At 41.6% G+C, this 26302-nt stretch overlaps 1 protein-coding gene across 2 annotated transcripts in view; it reads right to left on the reverse strand.

The window, feature by feature from the left end:
• MBIP (MAP3K12 binding inhibitory protein 1) overlaps positions 1–24051 on the reverse strand; it is a 110397-nt gene extending 86346 nt beyond the window's left edge. For both annotated transcript variants that reach the window (XM_054515242.1, XM_054515241.1), the window contains exon 1: positions 23896–24051. In XM_054515242.1, coding sequence (XP_054371217.1) covers positions 23896–24036 — 141 coding nt within the window. In that variant the 5' untranslated portion in view covers positions 24037–24051. The remainder of the gene's footprint in view (positions 1–23895) is intronic.
• Between the last annotated feature and the right edge of the window lie 2251 nt (positions 24052–26302).

The following is a 26302-nucleotide window of genomic DNA, read 5'->3' on the forward strand; positions in this document are numbered from 1 at the left end:
TCCTGCTACTTCATGTGCTTAAGACACATCCTGTAAATAATAAAGCAGAATGTTTCCACTGAAGTGAACTGATAAAATAGCACATTTCAATGGAATATGGTTCCATCAGTGCTCCTCTGTCTTGCTCTTGAGACAGTCTTCATGCATAAAGTACTGTTGTTTGTGAAGAGCAAGAGCTTTGAGGGCTGACAGCAGCTGTAAACTGTAGTGGCCCTGCTTTAGCAAGTGCTAAGTCACGTGTTTTCCTCTAGCAAGGGCTTTTCGGAGCTGCACATAGCTGTGACTCATGCTTTTTTTGTCACACTTGTTTGTGACAGCTCACTTCAGGTCAGACAACTTAATACTTTCACATGAATGGTCTGTGTGGTTCAATTTTGGCTGTGCCAGTAGCATCTGAGCATCTGCGTATAGCCCTACCTGTCTTAACCCTAAATTAAATATTTTGGACAAGTTATACAAATATAAAGAAGCAAACATACAAGTCTGGCTGAAAAGTCCGTTCTCTGTGGCCAAATGATAGTAAGTGATGATGTGGAGGAGTGTTTGATGTGTGTGATGATGATTTTCATACTCAGCTTAATTATAAATTAAGGGCAAATATGTTATATCCATTATGGCCACAGACTGCAGCTGTTTTGACTCATTCTTCTTTGTGCAATGTTAGGTAGACTGTTCCAAGTGCACAGCAGTTTTGTGTTTCAGCAGTCAAAGATGCTGAAAGCAAAAACCTGCTCTGCTGCTGATGCAGAAATAACCCAAAGTGGAGCAAAGTGGGCTTTATGTTTGAGGTTTTTATGTGTGGTACTAAATAGGTACTTGCAGAGACCTGCTGCAGGACTCTTGTTGAGACGCCTATGTGACATGCAATAATTCAATGGGGTTTATAAAACGTGACGTAGCTGACATTAACCAAAACAGGTTTTTCATGTGCCTTCCAGAGGAAAACATTTTTCTGTAGCTCAGTTAATGCAACCTCATAGCTGATAGTATGTCTGGTTTTTATGGATGTCAGTATTTGATACTACATGAGTACACCTATGTCACTCTGGTGCAGCCTATATCTCATTGCACCTTGTCTGTACTTCTGTGTCTCTTATTTTAAAGCAACAGTTGATACAAGAAAAAGAAGAATCACTTAAATATTGGTAAGGGTCGGTTTTCACCATGACAAGCTAGCTAAGTCAGCTGCCATAGCCACAACATGGTGTTGAAGGGATAAATGCCCCAGCAATACAACACTTGGCAGAATGATGCACGTGTTGATTAGTCCAGTGAAAAGTACTAATTGTACCATCAAGCTTGATGAAACCATGATGAAATATTTTTGAGAGACTTCTTTGTGTCTGCCGTGGTAGAGTCAAGTTTTAATGGACATGCAAGATAGATATATTCTGAACCTTGTGTAGACTTACCTTTCTTTAGCCATTACATTAATCTCAAACCAAACAAACTAAAGAAAAAAAAAAAAAGAAGGACAAAAATATCCAATAAAGGAATTCTAAGAAGGAAGAAGCTTCTTACGATCAGCATAAGTAAAGAAAAACATAGAGAATTAAGTATCACTGTACAATCAATCAAACTTCTATATTATGACTATATTGGTTGGTTGCTAAGTTTGCAATTTTTATTTATAAAGTATTTCAGTTGCTTATAAAGAATTACACAGCTAATCAGTTAGAACTGACATACATTTTGGGTAAATACCTATAATTACAGTTGTTTCATACCTGAGCCCCTGTTACTGATGTTGTGTAACAAGCAGTCCTGATTGCTGACATCAGCCCACTTAATGTTCCTGCATTTATGTGATAATTAGATAAAATCAAATAAAGACTTTCTAGTAACTTCATAAAATGAAGTAAATATATTTACTGGGGTTAGCGTAAATCTAAAATATTATTTATGGTTTAATCTTTTTCTGACAGTGAAAAGGAGCATGAAAATACATAAGTTTTATCTAGGCAGTGTTACGCTATAAAAGTAACAATGTGCAAGTCTGTGATATGTGAAGTGAGATTTGCATAGATAACATCTTTGATTAGACCCACTATTTAGAAAAATGCTGACAATTCAAGGTTTTGTGCTTGGAAGGTCTCTGCTTCTCCCAGGTCCGTCAGCTCTCACTTGCACTCTTAGACCATCACTGCAACAACATGAACATTACATGTTCATGTTGACCTAGAATATACAGAGGAGCAAACAAAGCTGCCTTTGTACATGAACATGTGGAAATGATGGTCTGTTTAGAAATTAAGCTTCAAAGATATTCTAGGGTATTAGCTTATTCAGAAGATCCTTTAGGCTAGAAAAGCTGATTAAAAAAAACCTTTGGCCAATCAGAGTAGCAGATTTGGATTGAGTTGTAGATCTTTTCCCCAAGGCATCAGTTATTCAGTACATGCTACAAGTAAAATGCATGGGTAGTATACATGTCACAGAAAATCACTTTAAAGGTTAGAGCAGTAAAACCATATTTGTTTACCCCAAGGTAAAATTCATTGTAGAGCAGAGGATCTGCAAAGGGATTTCTTCCCTGCATTAACTTAAAAGTGCAGATGTCCAGTGAGCATGAGCAAAGTGAATGCTCTACAGCAGTCACTCCATGCCTAGTGGAAGGAAGGAGCAAGGAAGGAAGGAAGCTCTAGCCTTCGGCCACGCACACCCAAGGTGACCACAGGAACAGTGAGCAGAGGCTTGGTTTTTATCTTACTTTCTGTAGGCTAGAGGAAATCAGCACTGCGGTGTGTCAGGCTGCACACAAAGAGGCAGTCAAATTTCAGTCCTCCAAGCTTTCTGCTCTTCCCTGTTCAATTCTTTATTTCACTGATTCTAAGTCAGTCTTAGTAAAGCTCATCCCAGTACACACTCCGTGGCTGGGTCCTAGCCTTGTGGATCAGTTTGCTCTCAGCATTCCTCAGGCTGAGTAATCTGCAGCACTGCTTCTTTCCTTGGCACCACTGACATATATCCTAGGCATCTACTTTTCATCTTTAATCCCTTTACAAAAGTGGGTTCTTGATGCCCACCTGCCATAAGCCAGCAAGAGCAGCTTTGGCTTGCCAGGCTTCTCATTAAAATGAGTACCTCAAGCTCCAACTTTCCAGGCTCTCCTTTATCACTTCCTGGGCATGTGTAGCAGTAAGAAACACAAAAGTTTGGGAAGATTTTGAAATTAGTCACTCTGTACCTGGGCTGACAACAATAACAAACTTTTACAGGTGTTTCGTTACCTCCTCAGTCTTTCTTTGCCCTCCACATTCAGGTAAGAGTGCCTCTGCAGAAATTTTTGTCTTTCCTATCCTGCCATCATAAGCTTTTCCCTGAACTGTAGAATTTTCCCTCTGTATTTCTGTTTTATTCTCTTTCATCTGATCTTGCAGTTAAACAGAACCATTCTGCTTTGGAAGTATGCCCATCTGTTCTGCTCCAGCATCCTTTGTCTGTCTGCAAGTTACCTTCGAGTGACCCTGCAGTCTTTCAAACTGTATGGTTTAAAAGCAGTCCTGTTAGCTCCTCTGCTCTTTCAGATCCTTCAGAAAGGCTGGAAATAAGTGGTTGCAGCCATTTCATTTCTTGAAAATTAGTTTTGATTGTTTCTCATTAGTTGGATACATGGCAGAGCCATGATGAAAAATAGCCAATTCAGAAGCTTTTAAGATAAAACAATGGCATAGGAGTTTGATAAAATTAATTGGAATTTTCCATTATATACAGATTCTCCAGGTCATCACATGGACATTTTCACATTTTGTGATGTTATGAGGAAACTCCTAATATTTAGGTTTATTCAGAATTTCTGTTTCCTGGAATTATGAGACTACCTGAAAATGCCAGTTTTCATTTTTTCAGGAAATTCTTATATGAACATTACCAGAGAAATGGCTTTGTTGGATCAGATCTAAATGATCAAGGATGCAATGTTTGACAGCGTTCAATGGCAAACTCTCAGAATCTAATAAATAGGGGAAATACAGCATGATACTACTGTGTTTTCCCTTAGACATCTAAGAAATCAATGGTTTAATGATTTCCTGGGCAGAAACTTGCACTGAGGTCATGTTGTGGCTAATAAACACATGAAGAGTTTAATTACAAAAAATTGTTTGTGTTTTAATCCCCTTGCGCTTCTGGCCCAATAAAACCCTGCAACAATGAATTTCACAAAAAGTTTATGCAGCATTTATTTTTGTTACTTTTCAACCTACTATTTCATCCTTTCACTAGATGCCCACTTGTTTTTCCTTATTCATCTTCCTCATGTCATTCTTTAACGGCCTTTGTTTCCAAGCTGAAGAGTCTTAGTGTAATGAACTAAGACTTGGTAGGAAACTGTTATCTTACTGAAAATTCTGATCTGGTTTTCTTTCTTTTTTTTTCCCCTGAATCCATTGTAATGATATTTTCCTGTGTTGTGGCTTCAGTGTAGGGCTATAGCCTAATGTGTGGCTGCAGTATGAATTTGCTCATTGACACGGATATACTTTCTGTTTTCTTCTCTATTTCCCCCAGTAATCTCTAACATGTCATGTTCCTCATATGTCAGTACTGACCATAGAACTGATATTTTCAGAGGACTATACAAAAAGATGGCCGAAAGCTCCTTCCTGCACCACTGGTTAATTTAGAGCCTATCTTTGCGTATGTAGAGCTGTATGTAAAGGGGTTGTTTTTCTTCAGATTTGTTACTTTGCATACATCAACATTAGGTTCAGTAGTCATTTTAGTGGCCACTTACTCAATGTGAGATCTTGAGATCTTTCTAAAATTCTCCATAATCAGCTCTAGTTTTGAAGAGTTTGAGTATCAGCAATAGTATCTCTTTACTCATAGCATCTCCACTTTCTCATCATTTATGAGTATTCTGAACAGAGTTTAGCTAGAATGTACTGGTAACCTACTTCCATATTTTTCATCAACATGGTAAAACCTAGACATTTACTCGTGTCCTCAAAGCAGAAAACCTACCATCTTATACCAGGACAGTTTAATTTCAGAGTATTTTATGAAGAACTTGATAAAAAACTTTCTTTTCAAATCTACTAAACACTGTGTAGTCAATATGTAAGTCAATATGTAGTCAATTCCCCCCCCCCCCCCCCCAAATTAGTGCTGAAGTTGCTAGCAGCTGTTTGCTTAGGAAAACTCTGGGGGAAACCAAACACTCAAATTTAGTAAGTGCATGAACAGGATTCTACACATGTATTAAAAATTGTGATCTTAAAGCCTGTTTTGTAACTTTTCAATGATTGGTGTTGGCAATGCAACTAATTGCATGTAATTGGTAGTACTTTAGTATTTATTTCCTTTTCCCTTCTGTATGGCTTTTGTTATGCCTGGCTACTTGTAGTTAGGGAGGAGGTGCCGCACTAAAAACCTGATTCACTGAAATACACCCTAAGATTTACTCTGAAACTGAAGGGGATTTCTGGAGTTCCTAGGCTTTGCATTAGTGTGCTGCAGAAGGCAGAGTATCAGGCCCAGTAAGCCAAAGCCACTTCTCCTATGCAAAAAACTGAATGGTGTAAAATGCTATCATTAATGGGCACTCATAGTATTGGAGATAAATGTAAAGAGGGAAACTGTAAGCATATTTATAAATACAGGAGGCTTAACTTACCATTAGTCCACAGTTGCCTTAATTGAATCAGAGGATGTGGGGTTATTGCGCTTCCAAAAGTACCAGGCAGTATAGCTGCTAACCACAGGAACTTTCCAGCAAGAGATTCTCTGTGGCCATAACAGGCTCCAGGTTTCCCATATATAATATGCAACACTAAGTAAGATGGATAGAAATATCAGGAAAATGCAAGGAGTGAGGTGGTCTCAGTTGCTCATACTGAATCACTAATGAGAGTAGTCTATGTGCCATTGAGTCTTAGATATGAAGGTAGTGATCCTGCCATTATTTTAGTAAGTGGAGGTGCAGAAATGTCATAACAGCTGTAACATGTATCTTTTAGAAGCAGACCTGAAATTGGGGTATAGAAAATAGGAGGTTGCTGTCTTAGTGTTTGTGCCCTCTCTTCTATTGCTCTTGTATCACAGTTTAAATTATCAATATCTATACTTCAGTGCAGCTTCCTACTTTGATAGAGAAATGTACTTGACTCCCCACAGTTATTGCAATTGGAGGGGGATCTGATTAGGATGCTTTTCCTAATTAAGTGATATCACCTAAAGTGAGTTTCCCTACCATTGTCTCACTGCGCTGTAAAAATAACAACAGAGGAGAATCATTTGGTTATTTTATTTTCCTGATTAAAATGTCTTTACTAATTCAAATTTTACAGGGTAAAATTCCATCTTAATGAAAGACTGAGGGTCAGTTTTCTAACACAGCTAATTATGTGTCCTCATATCCCAATCACAGTTAGGGCTCAATTCCGTTGAATTCAACAGCAGCACGTCTCAGTAGATCCATACATAAGGAGAAAGCCCAAGGTGGGTACTCAGCCATCAGAGATCAAACAAAAGGTCCTTCAGAATGTTTTCTGCCTGCAGTCAAGTCAGACAGAAATATATCATGCCCCCCCCCATATACAGCATAAAAGTGAGTTTACACTCACTTTTCAGTGTGCCTGAACTTCTTTGACTTTATTTGACTTTACTTTGATTCAGTAAGAACTGTGTATTTCAGATTCAATTTTTGTTTCTGCTTTTGCAGTAAACCACTCTTCCCAGGGGAAACATTCCTCTAGAGTCTTCTTTCTTTCTGTACTTCTTTTAAAGGTGCGTCTGAACCCATATTTGACCAAAACTCTGCTCTCCTGGTGCAAGTAGTTCCTTTGAACTGGTTGGCCAAATAAAGAGGATTTGGAACATCTTTCTGTACTTCATATTTGTTAATAACTACAAATATTATTGATGAGTTTGTATTTTATCAACACTTTCTCTTTGTTTCCCTGCCCTATTTAGGCACCTGTTCGTGAGGTTGCATAAGAAATCTTTTTAAGACCTTAAAAGGTAAATAGGCATGGTCTTAAAAAACATATTTCTCCCAGAAAAAGAAATTGTTTGTTATGGAAAAGAGTTGTTTTACTTAAGAAAGACAGAAATTAAATATATTCATTTGTATTAAAGAATTGCAGGCATAGCTGTTGGATCTGATTCCTGCAATTCTTACAGCTGAATACCATATTTATGGATCTTTCCCAAAACGTGTTTCAGTGTCAGGCCTGCTTACATAGATTTTCTAAATAGATTACCATGTAATGTTCATTCATTCATTTATTGTTTTTTTACTTTTAACTCTAAAATATCTGTTGCTTCAATCTTTCTCATAATGAATGCAGCACACTTTAAAAATCAGTTTTCTTTATACTAATATAAAAGTTGAAGCAGGATTTCATATGGCTCATTCATTTCATTTTGGATAGGAGCACTCTGTAAAGAATATTTCATCCCTGTGCTGCTGTTTTCTGTGCCTTTGTCCTGTGTGCTTAGCCACCAAGTAGTTTTCTTTCTTCTACTTCCTTTCTCAGTACTGTTGTTTTTATTGATTCTATTACAATAAGTAACACACAAAAGAGAAGATTAGGACAGAAAGATTTCACCAGTCCATTAATATATTTCCTAGGCTTCATTAGTGGTAATTTCGTGAAAAGATTTAGAGTTACATTTACATTATGTAAATAAAATGTGTAATCCAAGGGATCAGCTCTTTCTCATTCAATAATGTATACCAAAAATAATTCAGCTGAAGCCAGTGGCTTAAATTTGTACGAGAGTGCAGAAAACCAGGCTGGTGTACAAAATGGCAAATTCTTGTCACTTCTGCTTAGGCAAAAATCTAGAGAAAGACAGCTGTGAGAGTTTTGTCCAAATAAGAATTTTGATCCTCAGCCAAGGAGCATGAAGAAGACCAGAATTAAGTACGAGTATTTTCTAGATAGAAGTGTTTGATAGACTGCTTTGTGCTTGTGATTTTTTTTTCTCTAAAAGTTTTTCTTTTCAGTTGTACACAGCACAGCAGATTCTCTCCACATTAGCAGAAGACAATTTCGCTGTTGAAAATTATGACAAATTAGGTGATTGAATTTTCTCTTTTAAAATTTCTCACACAGTATATCCTCCTATTGAGCCAGAGTCTATTATTAACTTTCTGTAACTCCACAACTCGCTTTACAACTTTGTTTATCAAAAGGATTCAAATATTTTTACCTAAACCATTTGACCTTTCCCTGAGATATATTTGCTTTAAGAGACAATGAGTTCAGAAACAATTCTGTGACTACTTTAATACTGAAAGTTGGCATTGAGGCATTGACATTGTATTTACCAAAAAATGGGGTCAGCAATGTGATTTTTCATTAGCCACTGATCATAAAATTGCCAATGTGTTAAGAACATTGCAATTTTTACAAGCAAAGTGTCTCATTCACAAATGTTTAATTGAAACATGAACATGAATGGCACAATTGTCCTGCTGGTCAGTTTTGAATATCTCCTGTAATAGATGCATTAAATAATTTGAAGGCATATGCTCTATCGCCGTAGTTTATTAAGTACAAATGAGACTTCAGAGAAGCTTAAGAGCAGTCTTTGAATTTCATTTACTTCTGCTTTCGCTCCTTATTTGAAGGGATTTGGGATTGGTTTTACTGTTTGTTTCTTTCTTTCTTTTTTTTCCCCCAAAATCAATCAAACTAATGATACAAGGTAGTTTCCTTTTTAGTGTGAATCCTTGCATTCTCTCTTCCTAATTAATCCCAGACCCCATTCACTTTTGTAATGAAGGTGGCCCCTTTTCGGTTGGGTCTGGTATTTACAACTGAGGGGCAGAAAATATCTTAGTACTACTTATTTGTTGTTGCAACATGAAGAGCATCGGTGAACAAATAATAAATAATGTCTGCTGGGATTCAGAAAGTTCACAAAAAGATCTGTCTTGCTTAGTATGGCTTTTTAGACAAAATATTTTTTTGTATTCTGCATTGTCTATGTATCCTTGTTAAAAAAAAAATATTCTGAGTTTGGAAGCATTGCCTCTGACTTCAACAAGTGTACATGTTTATAAATATGTACACAGTGAATACTGAATCCCAGATTTTAAAATAATACCTGTAAAAGCAAATACTATATTCTGATGTTTTAACTGATGTTAATCCATAGACAAGCTTTGGCATCCTTCACTCTGAAGTTACAGCCACTTTTTTGGAAAGAAAGCATTTCAGATATTTCATCTCAGCTGTTATGTAAAATGGGAAGCTGTTTAGTGCCTTTTTGAAATGCATGATGCAAGGAGTCTTAGCCTTTTAAATACACACATTGCACAATCAAAATTAAATTACATAGATATAATGCATTAAATAGGGTGCTTCTCCTTGGAAAGTCGTTGGCCTTATACAAGTTAACTCTGCACCTTCCTCTGGGCCAGAATATCAGTTGAATAATTGCAATAAGAAGAAATATTAGATGCTATTTAAAGGCATTAAGCAAAGTGTAGACGTTTAATACAGGTGACTCAGCTGTGCATTCAGTTAATATGGAAATAATTATTATAATGTAGCACTTCATTATTTATAATGCATTAAATGGAGATTTTTATATGATGCCTTTACAAATGATTCTCTTGCATAGCAGATAACTGAAGTACACAAAAATTTAAAAAAATACAGAAAGGCTAAAAGATCTTTTAAAAAGCAATATATATGATTTGATTATTAAGAATAGATATTAACACACACAAATAGAATTATAAGCCACATTGTTCAGTGGTTTAATCTCTGGTTTTATGGAAATTTTAAAAAATATCTTCTCTGCTACAGAAATACGGTCTGAAATAACTCCATCATTTGAATGAAAAATCTATATACTTTCTAGTTATTTTCTTTATGTAGAGTATGGTAAATGTTTATTCTAAAGCTCAGGTGAAGAATTGATGTGAGAAGTGTAGTAAAGCATTTCATGTTGATTGGAGCTAATTAACAGCGATGCTGTAGTGTTTTTCTCGGTTTTAAGCAGGAATATGCAGTACAATACCTTTAATTTTGCTGTTCAATAGATTTTTGCTTAAAACCAGGTAAATTCAATATCCTTACATTTTAAACTGGTTTTTTTTCTTAATACATTCTTGGTGGATACACTAGAAATATTTCCATTGGCATGTTGCTTTTTATGTTCTAAAGTAAAATGTAATTTGGTGAATTGGTGTCCTTCTCTAAGTACAGTGTATATGTGAAACATACTACTTGGTGACTGCATTTCTAAATCAGAGCTACATTTTTAAGGTAAATGTACAAAGAAAGTAAATCCAGACATAGAGAAAGCTGGAAGAAAATCAAGGATTTTTTTTCCCTTCTCTCACACACAAGATAATTTTGAATCAGGAGTAAATGCTGCTATCCTCTACATCCTATCTTTATCTCTGTTTATCTGTGGAGATACATACATTCAGGGAGTTAAAAATTGGAATAATAAAAAGCTATTTCAGTGCTGTAAAAGCATGTATTTTCTTATTTTGCAAATCAGATTGTTTAAATATTAAAGATGTGTGGAATGTGTAAGAATTCATCATCTGACTTTAGTTGGTGCCCCTGGAATTTTAATATCTAGAGATATGCAGTGCAATTAATTTTATTTAATATTAAAACAAACCACCACTTCTAAGTCATTTGCTTTTAAACATCTGATGTTTCCCATTAACTACGCACACACACAAAAGGAATCTCTGCAATTTTCATCTCACTGCTAATTTATCTATCCCCTCTTCATGCCACTTTTCAAATTCTTTATTCTTGTTTCAAAAGTGCTGGGGTTTTTTTCCTAGAAAGTTTCTTCATTCTTGCCCATCCTGACTCTAAGAAACCAGAACAAGGCCCCTTCTAAACCCAGAGGGTCTAAAACAAGACATTTGAAGATTTGACGTTCAAGAACTTCAGCTCTGCATCATATAGGAGCCTATCCCCAGTCTGCAATGGGAGCTCTATCTCCCACTTGGAATCTGCATCTTTTGAAGCTGCACCTTGTGATCAGTCTGTGCTCACTGCTCTCACTGACCCTCTGGGCCATCACATTCTCCTTATGCTAAGGAGGGATGCAGGGACAGTAGGAACAGGCAGTTGGCTAAAATATGCAAAAACAAACTGCAGAATGCAAACACCAGAATGAAGTCTGTCAGCTGTTGGATTGCAGAAGAAATCAATACCAGCTGAAATACTGTGTATATTTTATGCTGACAGTAGGTAGGATCTACCCTTTCTCTCCATCTGCTGTTATGGCCCTCAGACAACCATGACATATTCTTGGACCCCTATGAAATCACACTTCTATAAAGTGGAATTGGAGCTGAGAGGCCTCTTCAGGCTCAGGGTCAGTGAGAGTGTACTACATCTTTTGTTTCTGTTACGCTGCTCCTGCTGCTTCTAGGGATTTGAGAGCAAAGAGAATAAGGAGAGACTTGTGACTGAGATGTTAGCTGCACAGTTCAGCAGGCTATTTTCTTGTTCCTCCTCATGCTACAAATTTCCAGAAGATCACTGAGCCTGTATCTTCAGCTCTCTCTAACCTGTTTTCTTCATTTGGGTAAAACTCTTCTCTCACTCTTTTTCCCTGGTTGAAGCTGGGCCTATTTCTGGGGTTTAGATACTACAGTCAGATGATTAAGCTCCCCTTAATCTATACATCATTGTCACCTTTGCACCAGAAAGGCCCTGTGTGTGACAGTGGTCATCCACACAGTGGAGAAAGCAGAAATCTGTGACAGTTCAGAGCTCAGACAGTTTTTCAGTCTTTTTCATCTGCAGAAAAATACATACTGAAATTGCAATTTGTGGTAGGTTTCAAAGAAAATAGATACTGCTTGTAATAAATCAGTATTCAATCACCTATTTATATTAAATGCCTTTCTATGGAATTAAGTTTTCAAAAAGAAGAATTCTCTCCTTCAGTACAACCAGTATATAGTCCAATTCTTCCATATCGTCCTGTTTCCTCTGGCTTTATGATTTTCCTTTGGGTTTCTTATCTTCCTCTTCCTGTGCAGCCATTTGAGTTCCCATTATTACCATCTGCATTCCCCCCTCTTTGTCTCCTTCCTGTCATTACTTACTATAATTTTGAAAACAAAGTAGCTAAAATTGAAATGTTTTCTGAAGTCATTAACTTCATTGTTATGTTTATACTTAGTTGACTCTGAGAGCTAGAGGCATCTGAAAAATGTGACTGTAATTCCTGTACAGTCCTGTACAGAATATATCATCTGGGTCTCTGAGATATATAGACCATATATCTAACATCTCAGGTCTCCAAACAATGTGCATTTTTAAAAAATAATATTGGTCTAGTAGTGCTCCACATTGAGGGCAAATGATACTATTCCATTAGAAAGTACCATGCTGTTTTTTTCTGGAAGTCCCCTTATTGGAAATATTTTGAGGGAGCAAAGGTTTCTAAAAACAACCCTCAAATCTTATTTCAGTTGTATTGTACTGGATATGAAGTTAGAATTGAAAAGTTAATCTGATTCTTAGCATACAAGTGAAAACCATGTTTCAGATTAATTGAGATTTTTCCTTTTCCTGACTGTGTTGGGTTTGAAGAAGCCCTTTCACTTGAGGTGTTAGAGGCTTATTGGAGCAGCCTGTCAAAGTACATTCTTCAACCCCAGTTATCTCCTGATACACCAGCACGAACTGGCAGTAGAGCTGACTCCTGTGCCCTCTCTTTCCCTCTTTCCCTGCAGAAACACTTTGACTGGAAACAGAGAAGATACATAGGGGGCAGAAAAATGGAGCTATGGCAGTGAGAAAGAGAAGTATTAAATTTAGTGAAAGACAGGTGGTAAAAGCTTTCTGGAGGCCTCTTCCTCTTGAGTCACATACACAAAGAGCCCAAAATAACTGTAGCTTGGATAGAGTCAAGAAAAATGGCTCCCATGTGTTTCCATCATATGACTGCTCTCTCTAGACAGACTGAAACCATCAGGGAACTTGTCTCAGGACTGAGTATGGGACCCCTGTAACAACTGGTCAGTACCAGGCACTATGGATTAGTGGGGGATTTAGTGTGGACTTTTCAGTGGAAATTAGGATTTCAGTACATTCATGTGCCTGTGTTATGGCAGTTTGTCTTGTTTTGTTGAGAAACCCATGTTCATGAGACTGGAAAGACCCCAGGAGTTCAAATGCTGTGAAGTACAGGTGTATGGGATGGACTTGTCAACAGCTGAGATAAGTGAGTAATGCCACTCCCTGAGAAGAGAGGTGGCTGGGATTGGTTCACTGGCTTGTTGAGACTACACATGTCATGGATGACACAGTAAGCACAGATAAGCAGTGCTTCCATGTATACTGAACAGAAACATAGGGACAGAAGTACTTTTCTCCAATGGAAACATTTGTTCCTGTTCCAGGGTTCTATAAGGGTAAAAGCTTTGCAAACTTCTCTATATATCGAATTCAGGTTGGGTGTAGCATAGATGTAGATGTCAGGTTATAAGTGTTACCTCTGTAATTGAGTGGTTAATGGTCTTGATCTCCAGTAATACCCTTTCTGAAAAAGAGAGCATTGAGATCTTTCAAGGACAAAGAGGCTTTGTTGGTATAGGATTCCTCAGAGTTACTGAAACTGAGACAAGAAAGAGCCACTGTGTATCTTCTGTCTTACTGCCTGCACACAGCAGGTGACCACATGTCAGCCAGTAATTTCTACATCAGGGTTCTGTGCCTGCTGCAGAAAGACATATACCTTCAATTTAAAGTGATAGAGGATCTATCACTCTTACACCTTCACTGGTAAAGACTTGCACCTTATTTCAGCTGGAGTTTGCCGAGCCTAAGCTTTTGGCTCTAGGGTGTCAAGTTTCTTTCTACTTAATTAAAATTACATCTACTATAGGAATTTTTTTCCTAGTTACTGTATCACCTCAACCTCTTTGATACTGCCCTGGAAAAACACACTTCATTGATTTCATAAACAGAAAAAAAAACCGCTTGTATTCCATGAATAAATATAACTAAAATGTCACTTCTGAACTGGGGTGGAAATGGAGTACATAAGAAAGAACAAAAAGGAAGATACTACTTGTATTTGCAAAAAATTTTTTTAAATATCCCAATACTCCTAAGAGTATCATATAGGAAGAGAAAAGAGTTTGGATTGTGGGACGTATTTTTGTTTCCATTTGCTATATGAAGTAAACAAGCAAGTGGTGATTCCTCCTATTATGAAAAGACTCATAAAATCTTGTGGTTCTTTTTCTTCAGAGGACATACCAACTATTCAGGATAATATTTGTACTGCTCAAAATAGTGGTGTATATAGCTCATGCTCTAAACAAGATAACACCAAAGAGGATGTTAGAAATAAGAGAAAACCTTTGGATCCTACAAGATTGCTTACTGACTGAGCAGGAAAAATGTGGTTTTTCTACAGGTTCCTCCAATTTCTGCAGCTTCTAGAGAAAAAGTTGCATTACACACTGCATGAACATCACGATGGAATTGATTCCTAGATAAAAAGTACTGTGAGAAAGAGGAACCCTAACTTTAATATAACACCACAAAAGAAGTTGCCCTATGAAGCCTGCCTCTTTGAGAACTCAGGAAAAGTGAGACCTTGAACAGCCAAACGTGAATTGTCATGGTTCAAAGGTGTTGATATTCCTGGTACACCCAGATACAGCTGGGAAAGTCCAAGAATTAATGAAGTTCAGAAAGCTTCCAGACACAGTTCTGATAGCACTCTTTGAAGCCAATTATTCTATACTTAGCCACTTTGAACATCTTGTTTTAGAAGTAATAGCTAGTACTGTTGTCCAAGGAAAGGGCACTGAGTTATATGAGCTACTGGTCTGATTTGACTTTGCCTTTTTATATAGTCTTTTCTCTAAGCCTAACCATTGCTCTATGAATAATGTTCTAGTTTCTGTGAACCTTTGAGTACTCACACCATCCTCATTTCTTTCCTGCCCCTGCAGTATTGCCAGGATTTTTGTCTAAGCTGTAATAGCCTCATATACTTCCATGAACCTTACCCTTTCATTAGAGCCCGGGTTTTATTGGTGCAGCACACTACTGGAAATGAGTGGCAGAAGTTTTCCTCACTTCAGTCAGTGAAGATTAGCAGAGAACTTCCAGAATACACTACCTCACTTTCCTTATTCCTCCAAGCTTTGGTACTTGTGTATATTACAGTGCAAGCTCTTCATTGCCAAGCAGACTCTGGATCATTCACTTTTTTTTTCCTTACTATTTTGGAATAGGCTGGCCTGGATGAGACAAGGCACCCAGAAAGAATATGACTGCAAATACATTTTTCTACTCAAAAATGTGAACAAATAGACTTATTTCATTGCTTTGGGTGCATTAATTTTAAAACAATCAATAATAAAGATTGTATAGATTGTATTTTGAAAAGTCAAGGATTACAAATAATGTGTTTCCATTATTTATATCCCTAGTGGACATGTTTGTCCTGCAGCTTATGTCTTACAAAGCAGTCTTGACATCTGGGGTTCACTTAACTAAATTGTTGGATAGGAGGAACAGGAAAAAATACTGAAATGCTTTTGTCACTGATGTCTTCCTTTCTACAGACAAATTCCTCACTGTTTCATAAGAAATCCCAGTGCACTGAATCTGTAAGCCAGAACTGGATGCATCAGGCTTCACTCCAGAATAGATCTGTCCAAGACAGATCTTGGGACAACAACCCTAGCAAAAAAAAAAAAAAAGCAGGAAAACTCATAATTTGACTTCTTCACTTAAGTGTACCTGTAGCACAGAGGACTTCAGAATAAAGCAAAATTTAAAAAAACCCTCCATAAGAAAACATTGTTCTGTGTGCAGCTGTGTTGAGGGTTTTTGACTGGCTGTTACTGGCTTCTGTGGCAGTCAAATCTCTTCTCACCTCTGAGCTTCCCAAAAATACTCACTAAAGGAATAACATAATTACATCTTTAGAAGCCAAGAAAGCTTTTCCATTAATTTCAGCACAAGGAAAACAAGGCCACTTTTGCATGTTTTGAAGACCTTTCTCAAACTTCTCTACAGACCTGGTTTTGATAACGCTGGGTCCACCCTTTCTCTAGTGGGAAAGACTTCCTCCACATCCTAGGAAGTTGTTGGTTGCAGGTCGTATTTCACTTTCCATATCAAAAGAGCCTGCTGGTATGCCTCTTAGCATAATTCAGGGACTTATCACTTAAGACCCCTTTGCTCCGTCCTCGATTTCAGCACGTAACTTTTCCGTGTTACTGTGTTGTGAAACCTGTTCTTCCTTCATGAAGTGTCAAAATCATTCAAATAGACTGAATTGAGCTCACTTGCCTACAGTCTGATCAGCTGCTTCCTAATTCTAATAAAGTCTGGAGTCTTTTAGAGAACAGGATGCCATGCTGGTTTTGCAGAGCTTTGTGCATGTTAGCATTGCTCTGGCTTGTTTCTTCATGCTTGCTCTCCATTCTTACAGCAGCCTCTCTCATTATCCTAATCCTGTGTGAGATAATGCTAGAAGAAAATGCCTGATTCTCCCTGTTTTTTTTTCCTTTTCTATAAGCATTTTTCAATACATGCATGTTGAGAAAAGTGTCACCTCTACCTCCTAGCTTTAGTCTCTCCTTCATTGTTTCTCTAGTTCTTGGTTCTGTCTCAAGCAAGGATAGTATTGAAGCTGTCAATTTCTTTTGTCAAAGTAGAACCTTTGCTGTATTTACTTTGCCATAAGTCCAGATCTGTCTGCCTTCAGTGAATAAGCCACACACACACAAGCACAGGTGCTGCAAGCAGAGGAAAGATGAGGAGCAGCAGAGATACAGGGTTATTCTTGGACTGATAACCAAAATAGTCTTGTCATTTGACTAGTTCAGCTCTGTTGAAGCCTGATGTAAAACAGATTAAGCTGTGGCCTGAGTTGGTTTCATCTGTTTAACAATATTTCAAGGCAAGAATTGCTTGTTGTTTCAGGAAGAAAATGTTTTCGCCTGCATGACACCATTTTAATAAAAATATTTTTTTTAGCACTAAAATAATTTGGTTTGGAGCATCCTACAATCTGCAGAGAGTATTGTTGGATTCTACTATTTTATTTTCTTAGAGCACTGATTATTTGGTAAATGTATCTCCACATTATAGGAAAGGTCTGAAGGGCACTTTATTATGCAGAAATATATATAGATCCTTTCAAGTAAATATCAAGTTTTGTTAGGCAAAATTGCATCTGTGGCTATTGGGCTGAAAGCAAAAGACAAACTGTAAATCATGGCATGTCCAAGAAAGTAGTAAAAATCTGAGGTTTAAAAATAATCCTGCAAGAAAGAAAGGTCAGGCTGAACAGCCTGAAACAAAGTTTCTAAAGTGATAATGCCAGACTACCCCAATGCTCCCTGTAAAGAAATTTTCAGGGCAAATGGAGCAAGCCTAGCAGTACAGTTATGGAGCAGGGTATACAGGGGGACTCTTGCGCTCCAGCACTTCATTCCACACTCAACATCATGGCAAAGGCTACTCAGAGGTAACTCGCTCATTTTTAGAAAGATGGCAATTTGAGTACTTCAGCAGTCACCATCAGGCTGAAACATTCTGAGCAGCACAGGCTGATGGGGCTGAAGGATGCAGATAGGATGAAGGATGTGATTATTTTTTATTTTTCACTATTATTACTTATTAGACTTCCTAGGGAAAAGAATAACAAAAGAGCAGTGAGTTATTGGTATCACTGCCTATGGGTTATTGTGGGTTGTGAGAGGTGATAGAGAGCTGTTTGCTGTCACCAAGGAAATGCAGGATAAATTTAGGAGGAGTAATATCATTGCACCTGACCGGGTCAAGGTTATAATGGTGGTTGTTGGGCATGTGCTGATGCTATTAAACCTCTATTAGCATGGAAGGGCTTGATCCTATTCTGCTAAGAGCTGGAGGAGGTCTCTCATAGTAACTTCAGCAGGAAAAGGATCGGGCCCTGAGAGTATATCCATGGCAAATATTTCTCTCACATGAGGAGAAAAAAATTGTCCCCAGATTTAAAACAGAATAACCTCAAATTTTAAAGCCTTTTGAAAAGTTTTGAGTTAAATTCACAGAGATTTGATAAAGACTTTTCAAGAAGCCCTAATGATTGGGGGGTTGGGGGGGTGGGGAGAAAAGAGGAAAAAAAAAAAGAAGAAAGGAATGAGTGGATGGCACTTGAAAACCGTAATTATGTGAATGTCAGTAGTAAAAGCATCCCTCTCGGGCTGTCCATATGAAACCTGAACACAAATAGAAACTTGTCATACGAGCGAGGAAATAACCCCTCTGAGTGTGTATTTTTCCCGTTTCACCAACGTAGCCTGCCAGTAAAAGTCTCGGCCAGCGGCAGGCAGGTGGCGTGGTTAGGTGTCGCTTTGCTGGGCTGCCCTGGGGAAGCCGCCTTGCAGGGGGATGTGCTCGGGCTGTCCGTGCCAGTGCTGCCACGGCGGGGCGGGGGTGGGCAGCGGAGACTCCCCTCGGGAACCGACCCGGCCCACGCTCCGCAAGCGCCGACAGCCACGGCCGCCACCGCTGCAGAGCCAGCGAGCCCGGGCCCGATCCCGGGCATGGCTCACCCCCCTCCCGCCCCGAGGTTTTCCCGTTCGTAGGCAGAGGGGTCCGGCCAAGGGGCAAGCCACTACTCCCGCCGGCTCCTAGAAGAAAGGGATGCAGCAGGCATCTTCTCCCCTCCGCGTCGCAAGGAATTTCAGCTTGTTTTTTCTTTCCTGCTGTTTCCTATTCATTTTCGCCCGGGAAACCCGAAGAGTGCTTTGCACTCCAAACCGCCGAGCGATGGGGCGGTAAGGATAACATTCAGGGGTTGAAAAAATTAACTATTGCCTGGAGAATATCACTTAAAAACTGCTCCGAAATATTCTGTAGCTCTTTAATTGAAGTAAACAAAGTGCAATAAATTCTAACTCAAATATGATTGCACTGAGATTAAGCTCTAATTGCTTAAGGCTCAGGTGGAATCTGCAGGCTAAAGCCTATAAGAACAATCTGAATTTCACAATCATTCTGTCAAAAGCAAAGAGATGAGAGCCCACACGCTTCCTAACAAGTCATTTTTAACAGTTACAAGCTCCTTACAAAGACCACACAGGGAGTCTAAGAGATGCAAATCTAATCCCTGGTCATTCTGCAGGCCTTCAACAAAGATGTACTAAAGCCTAATAGAAAAGAAATCAGTTCTCTGTCACCAGCTCCTACTAAAATCTATTAGAGAAAGTACGGATCTTGTATTTACAGCAGTTCCTTTTAAAGGTTAAGGACAAGTACATATAAAAGGTATAATTTTTTAAATGTGAAATATTTAATGAAATCCATCATATGCTCTCTTTTATTCCTGAAGATGCTTTGGTATTTAGTTTGTATTCATTGACCATAAGAATTATCCATCCCTTTGTTCTTTGAAATATTAGCAACAGATTTTTTTTCTTTTAATGTTAGTCATTTGGACGAGTGCCGTTTTGCTTTCTTTTTTTTTTTTTTCTTTTTTTTTTTTTTTTTCTTTTCTTTTCTTCCCTGTTGCCTCATTTAAAAACCCGTGCAGGGACCTTAAAACAACGGTTGGTATCTTTTCAAAATGCCTTGGAATACGTCCATCCCATCGATAGTCTGACCACTGTCCAGGAGTGAATATTTAAATCAAACGAATATGTAAATAAAGAAGAATAAAAAGTCCGTCTGCACTTTGGCAAGCGATACACAGAAATACACAGCTTTTTCTATGACCCTGTGATAAGTTTTGGGTTTAATGACCTTTTTTTCCCCTCATAGCTCTCTGTATACTGAATTAACCCTATCTCCCGGCAAATCTCAACCTGATTTAGTGCGGCTCTCTATTGTACGTTTGAATAACTCAACAGGAAAATAAACGCTTTTCTACACGAACACACTCCTGCGAAGACGCATCTACACACACCTGAGTATATGCATACACCACGATTTTGCAGAAGGTCTGCATTAACACAGTACACACACATACACTTGTAGCATAACTAATTTTTAGGTCGCTTCTGTTCCTAAAACGTTCGCCTGTTCCTTTTGCCGAAGCGCGGTGGACATGGGGGTGGGAGTAGTTCTTAAATTACAACTGGAATAAGAGACTGTGAAAACACGCGATGCTTCTGGGGGTAACTTGTCTTCCTAGTTCGGGACTGTTACCGATGTGGGTAAAGTTTTGACCCCCAATATATCTCTGGATTTTGGTCACACACACACACACACACACACACACACACACACACACACACACACACGCACAAAGAACTAGACTGTTCTTTGGGAATTGCGTAAAAAAGGAAATCGAATCGGAGTCGTTTCCCTGTTCTGCTGAGAACCCTGGAGTGTTTTTCCCAGGTGACGAGAAATTCGGCGCGATTCAACTGGATGTCTTAAGGAGAGGAGAAAAACACGTGGGCCCAAAATCTACTTCTGGCACCCCATGATTATCACATATATTTTGGTGGGACACGTCGCATGAATAAAACCATCGGTATTTGTGCTGGGAAGTAACTTTTCCTAAGACGAGTTCGTCCTTTTCCTTTCTCCTTTTTCGCACCCCATACCCACTTCCCCACCCCGTGATCTTCGTGGGTGAATCAGCTCCAGCCACTGGGCAGGGGGAAATCAGCTCTCCCTTGGAAACAGCAGGCCACCGCGAAGCTCTGCTTGGGCTCAGCAAGTGGCAATCCCCGCTGAGCGGCGCGGAGCGCTGCGGCTCGGAGCCCCGCGGCGCCCCTCGCTCGCCGGCTCCGAGGGCCCCTTCCTTCTAGAAACTGGCTAGCAGCTTCTCCCCACGACCAAATTTCTATCATAAATGTGAAGCCAGCCCGGAGAAGTTCCCTGTCCCCGTTGCTCGGCTGGTCATAGGAAGGGTCCCACGAGTGATCAGTGCCCAGCCTTTTGGTTATTTTGTTTTTTTTTTTTGAAAGAGGGACAGGACAGAATAGGTTTGTCGCTGTGAAACCTTGGGCCGGGGAAGACTCTGTTCAAAGTACCTTTCGGGGCCTCCATCACCCGGCCCCTTGCCGGGCTGTCTGGCCCGAGTCCTAATTAGGGCTCAAACCTAAAGAACTGGCGCGGAGGGAGGAATGTGGGTCTTCCTTGGCGGGCTGGAGTAAGCAAACTAAAAATCCCAGTGGAGAGAAGTTTCCCGGCTCTTTATTAGCAAGCACGGAGAAGGAGGGGCTGCCGGTCGTGGGGAACGGAGTGAGAAGGGGCTGGGTGAGCAGCGGGTCCCGGAGCTCTGTCCGGAGCTGCCCCTCCGGCGGATCCAGCCAGCGGGGGAGTGCCGGGCCCGACGAGCCCCGGGACGAGCCCCGGGACGAGCCCCGGTGCTCCGCGCAAATCCACCTGTCGTCCTCGTCAGTGTGCATGTAGCTTGCAAGTCAGTAATAACAGTTTGTGCCTCTTGTAGGGCTAATTCAGATTTCTACGACATTGCCTTATTTATTCAAATATTTATTTATTTACCATATCCGCCCCCCCGCCCTTCCCGACAGCTGATTTGGTGTTTTAGAGTGGAAGAGAATAAAACAGTGTGGCGGAGGGTGGGAGCCCGGGAAAGCAGGACTGCTGTGACTGGGACGGGAACGCTATTTAACTATAAGAAACAAGTGTCTGCCTTCAAAATCCAAACAGAGAACAGGGCGAAGGGTCGGGCGGGGCCGGGTTGGGCCGGGCCGCTTCCTGCAACTCCGGCGCGCTGTCTGCTGTGCGCACCGCCGCAAAAACACGTAAAGGAGGGAAATGGGAAACGCCGATTAATTCACTGCGCGCGGGGCTGGGAGCGCCTGTATTCCGCCTTTGGGTTGCCCCAGGCGAGCCTCGGCTTCTTGCCCGTTTCTATCGGCGGGATAATTATGGTGGAGGACGCGCAGGCCTCCTGGCTTTCTCCTGGCGACGGGTACTTGAGGAATAAGAAAAACTGCTCTAGAGCAAGAAGAGGCGGGGAAGTGCGGTGCCTGCTTGGAGAAGGGATGGCTGCGGGAGGGGTGGGGGGACGAGGTGAGAGAGGGGGTCTGCCCTCCCTGATACCGCATCACCCCAAAGCTTTGCGGTCTGACTTTTGTGCATCCTTTTCCCCACCCTCTCAGCAGGACGGGTCGCGGCTCTCGAGGGCCACGACCGCGGGGAGTCTCGGTTTGCTTCGGCACCCGCGGGCGGGTGCGTGTGTTGCCCTGGGTCCTGGCCCCGGCAGATGGGGCTCCTCCGAAGGAGAGCCGGCTTCGGTGCCAGACTCTGGGCTTGGCGGGTGGTAGCTCCTCTTAAGACCCCCTGCACCTGTCCCACCTTTGGGCCTTATTTAAAAAAAAAAAAAAATGATCGTTTCCTAGGGATTATTTACCTGGTAAATTTTTGATTAAATGACTGTTAACCCTAAGCGATTGATAGGACAATCAACAGGCTTTTCCAATCATTATTTTTACTTGGTGGGCTTTTGTTCTGTGTGTGTGTGTGTGTGTGTGTGTGTGTGTGTGTGTGTGTGTTTTCCACCGGGACTCTCTCTGTAGGTCAAAACCTTGCTTTCTAAAGCAATTAAAGGATATGTTAAAAAAATAGATCAAAAATACGTTGTGATTAATACCATCGTGGAAAAAAATGGTCTGCAGCAGGAAGAAAATATTTGGTGCTTGTTTGTAGATTCTCTCACCTACCACCTACTCTGAATGCGTCCTGTATCTTATAGCGTGTCCGGCCCTCATGATTGCAAATAGGCCTGTTTTCAAATGGAAATAGGACTTCCAAACTGATTATGTGTATTGAATCGGAATCACTCGCTAGATCCTCTTGTATAAAATGTATTGAAAAAAACCATGATGGTTGCACAGCTCTGTAACTGGCTCCTTCTCATCTCAGGGAGGTCGATCTATTTTGCAACTTTTTGCCATTTGTGAATGTTTCAGCTAGATAATTACACTACCATTGTGGAAAGGCGATGCACTGACACAAACACACACACACACACACACACACACATACACTCCCCTGCGCGCACACACACACACAGCCGCCACCGCGGAGCCTATTCTGTGCACAGCCCACGCCGTGCCCAGACTTCCACGACAAGAACCCGCCCGGCCTCCCCACGGCAGCGCAGCTCCAGCGCCTCGCCACTGCCACAAGCGCAGCGTGTCTCGGCGCTCCGCCACCGCCACGCACAGCCTCCCCGTGACACCGAGCACAAAATACACGATCCACCAGCACCCTCCCGAGCCCCACGGGACAACACGGTTGCCAGGTCTGGGTTCCGCCTCGAGAGCGGAAGACATATTTAAAGACAAGCAGATTGTGTATGTGTGTCCATGGAAAAGTCAGAGCCAGGCAGCAACAGCTATTGCCCGCACACTGAAGAATGGGGACAACCTCCATGCAAAGGTTTATCTTATTGACATGTAATGAGAGCTTTTAACCCTGTCATATCTCCCGAAGAATATCCATTCGAATTCGGAAAAGTAATTAAAAAACGATGAGAGAAAAGAGGTATCTAGACCGAGCAGAAAGCGGACAGCTTCCCTCCCCCTGGGGAGAAAAATCGGTGGCAGGAAGAGGGGTTCCCCCGCCGCGCCCCCTTGGGGGGAGGGGAGCAGCCCTGCACGTCCGCGCTGCCCCGCTCCCACCCACCATCGTCCCGCCTCTGCTCGCCCAAACTTTCTCAGGTGCTCCCTCGGGAGCTGCTTTGCCCCACCTAAAGCAACCAAACGCAACCCGAGCTGGGATGGGGTGGGGGTGCCTGGCGGGGCGCGGGGAGCCCCCGCGGCCGGGCTGGCCGGGCAGACAGGGGTCGGGCCCGCCTATCCGTCGAGCGCCGCGAAGGCAGCGGCGGCCCGGTACCACCCGGCAGAGTCCCTCCAAAGTGGCTGCCACAGGAAACTCCTGGCAGCGCAGAAGATGACAGTGCTGGGACCTATCCTCCGTCCTTGCCGCACTCGCACAGTACCTTTGGGAAGACGTAAATTCGTCCGCCGCATCCGGTCTTCGATCTTTTTTGGGTTACCGTGGAGGTGCCACGCACTTCCCTGCCATTTACCCCGCTAGGCAAGTGTGGTGTGTGTTGCAGTGACGGGTCCCCGAGCCCCATGCCACTCGCCCTAGCTACGGCAAGGCGCCATAGGCGGTCAACACCTTGTCAGGGCGTTTGGGAGCATCGCTTGGACGAAAGTCAAAGGGGTTCCTGGCCCGACGTTTGCAGCCCTCCCGCCTGGGCATCGCCCCAGTGCCAAGGACGAGAGGGGCGGTGGGTGCGCACAGCTGGGTCTGCCCGACAGCACCTGCAGCCTGGCAGCCTGGCAGCGCAGGCAGAGCCTGCCATAGTCGGCATTAAGAGAGTGCAGAGGGAGACAATCGCTGCTCTCGACCGGCTGTGGCCCCCGGGAGAGGAACCCCGCTGGGTTGCAGCCGGCTCGCGAGGGCAGCAAAGCCTCGGGGCTGTGTCAGAGCCTGTCCTCGGCACGCAAGGGACCCCGCGGCCGGGGTGCAGAGCCCGCTGGCAAAGGGCAGGATCGACCCCGCTCCCCTCGACGGGGAACCGAGACCTGAGCGCCGGCGGCAGCTGTGACCGAGCTGGGCATTCCTGGCAGGCGGCGCGGGCAGGGAGGACGCGCAGCGGGCGCCCCGCCGGGCTCCACCGGCGCTCTGGGGAAGCCGGCCCGGCTCAGGCGCTGCGGCTCCGCTCCCTCCGGCGGGGCAGCCCCGGTGGGCCGAGGCGGAAAGTTGCGGGAGGGTCTCCGTACTGTAAAATTAAGAGCGGATGGCAGACACGGGCCGGCGGGCAGTGCTTCTTCAAAGTAAGAGTTTTCCTGCCTGCTTCTGCTCCCTAGATTCCACAGTTATTGCCGTGCACATCAGCTCTTAGGTACACTTATCAGACGTACACATCTATAGCTATAATGCGTGTATAGACGCACACGTGTAGACTAAGCGCTCCGCATCGGCCATCCATATGGTTTTTTTCTCTCTGAAGTGAACTAATGCAGATAGAGGTGCAGAGGACGAGCTCCGAGCACCCTAGTTCGCAGTAGCAACAGTACGTTTGTTAAGTAACGCCCAGTGTAAGAGCAAAAGCAGAGACCAAGAAGGTGGTGAAGTTAAAGGTATTATTTTAAGAGCTTCTCTGAGAAGCAGCAGCACTGAAAACAAAAAGTTTAACAAACAAATGCAGCGAGAGGAACTTGGAAAAAATTGTGTCCCAGATTCACATTATTAGGTCAGTAACACGCTGAAATTATTCAGCCACTTCAGTAACACCTTTGATGTGAAGCAAAATAGTCTGCTCCCCTTACGATCCCAGGTGTTTGTAAGTTTGTCGCCTTATTACTTGCCCAAATATGCTTGTCGCACATTATTACTTGTCGCACGTTATTACTTGCCCAAATATGCTTGATCGAGAAGAACTCCGGTGAGTTCAGAACAAATGGAAGTGACAATCTCATACTTTGTTCAGTTTTCTAAGCAATGCAACTATCCTCCAATTTAAAAAGGGGAAAAAAAAAACCCACCAAAAACAAAAACAAAAAAAGAAACCCGAAAAAACCCGCAATCACAAACCCAAACCCAAACAAACAAAGCCCCCTTTCCTCCCCAAGAACCCCGCAAACCAACCCACCTCGTGAACACGCGCTTTATTCTTTTCCTTTACTCCTTACACTTTAAGGAGCCCCTGTATTGATGAAGCGCTACTCAGAATGATATGGGGAGTTCTCATTGAATCAATTCAATAAGTCATGTATGATCACTAAAACCTGCCATGTCAATTCACTCGCTAAAGAAGCACAACCTACAAAATAATTTAAAATTACTCCGAAAGTCCCGCTGTGTTTAGTGAATAGAAACATTTTTGAGAAAAAGTTGTCATCTCATTCAGATATAGTCGTTAACCTGAGATATGGAGCCAGCCAGTTAAAACAGACGTAAGTATCTTGGTAAATATTTTTAGAATATATATTTTCATTCTTTTTCCGTTTCTATACGCTAGCTCAGGACAGTAGATTTACACTGTCTTTCGGAAGTAATGCATTCGGCCATTTGTAGATGTTTTTCCTTCTCAATCCGTGTCATGGTAAAAAAAAAACAAAACTATTTCCCTCTTCGCCCCCCTCTAACAAAGGTCTTTACATCGAAGATTAAATGTTATATTTTATGTTTTAATTTATAGGTTTCCCATGATTTTTTTTCTGTCGTAAGTTCTTTTAAGCTTCAAAACGAATTTCAGTTTCTTTTTACATCAATACATCTTTTACACCATCTTATTTATAACACTGACCAGAAGCCTTTGAGAGAAATAGGATATAGAAAACTTTGACCTTACCTGCTCCCTAATGTGCTTGCAGCCAGAAAAGAGAGAGGGG

The sequence above is a fragment of the Molothrus ater genome, chromosome 6 (genome assembly GCF_012460135.2).
Source record: "Molothrus ater isolate BHLD 08-10-18 breed brown headed cowbird chromosome 6, BPBGC_Mater_1.1, whole genome shotgun sequence".
Classification (NCBI taxonomy): Eukaryota; Metazoa; Chordata; class Aves; order Passeriformes; family Icteridae; genus Molothrus; species Molothrus ater.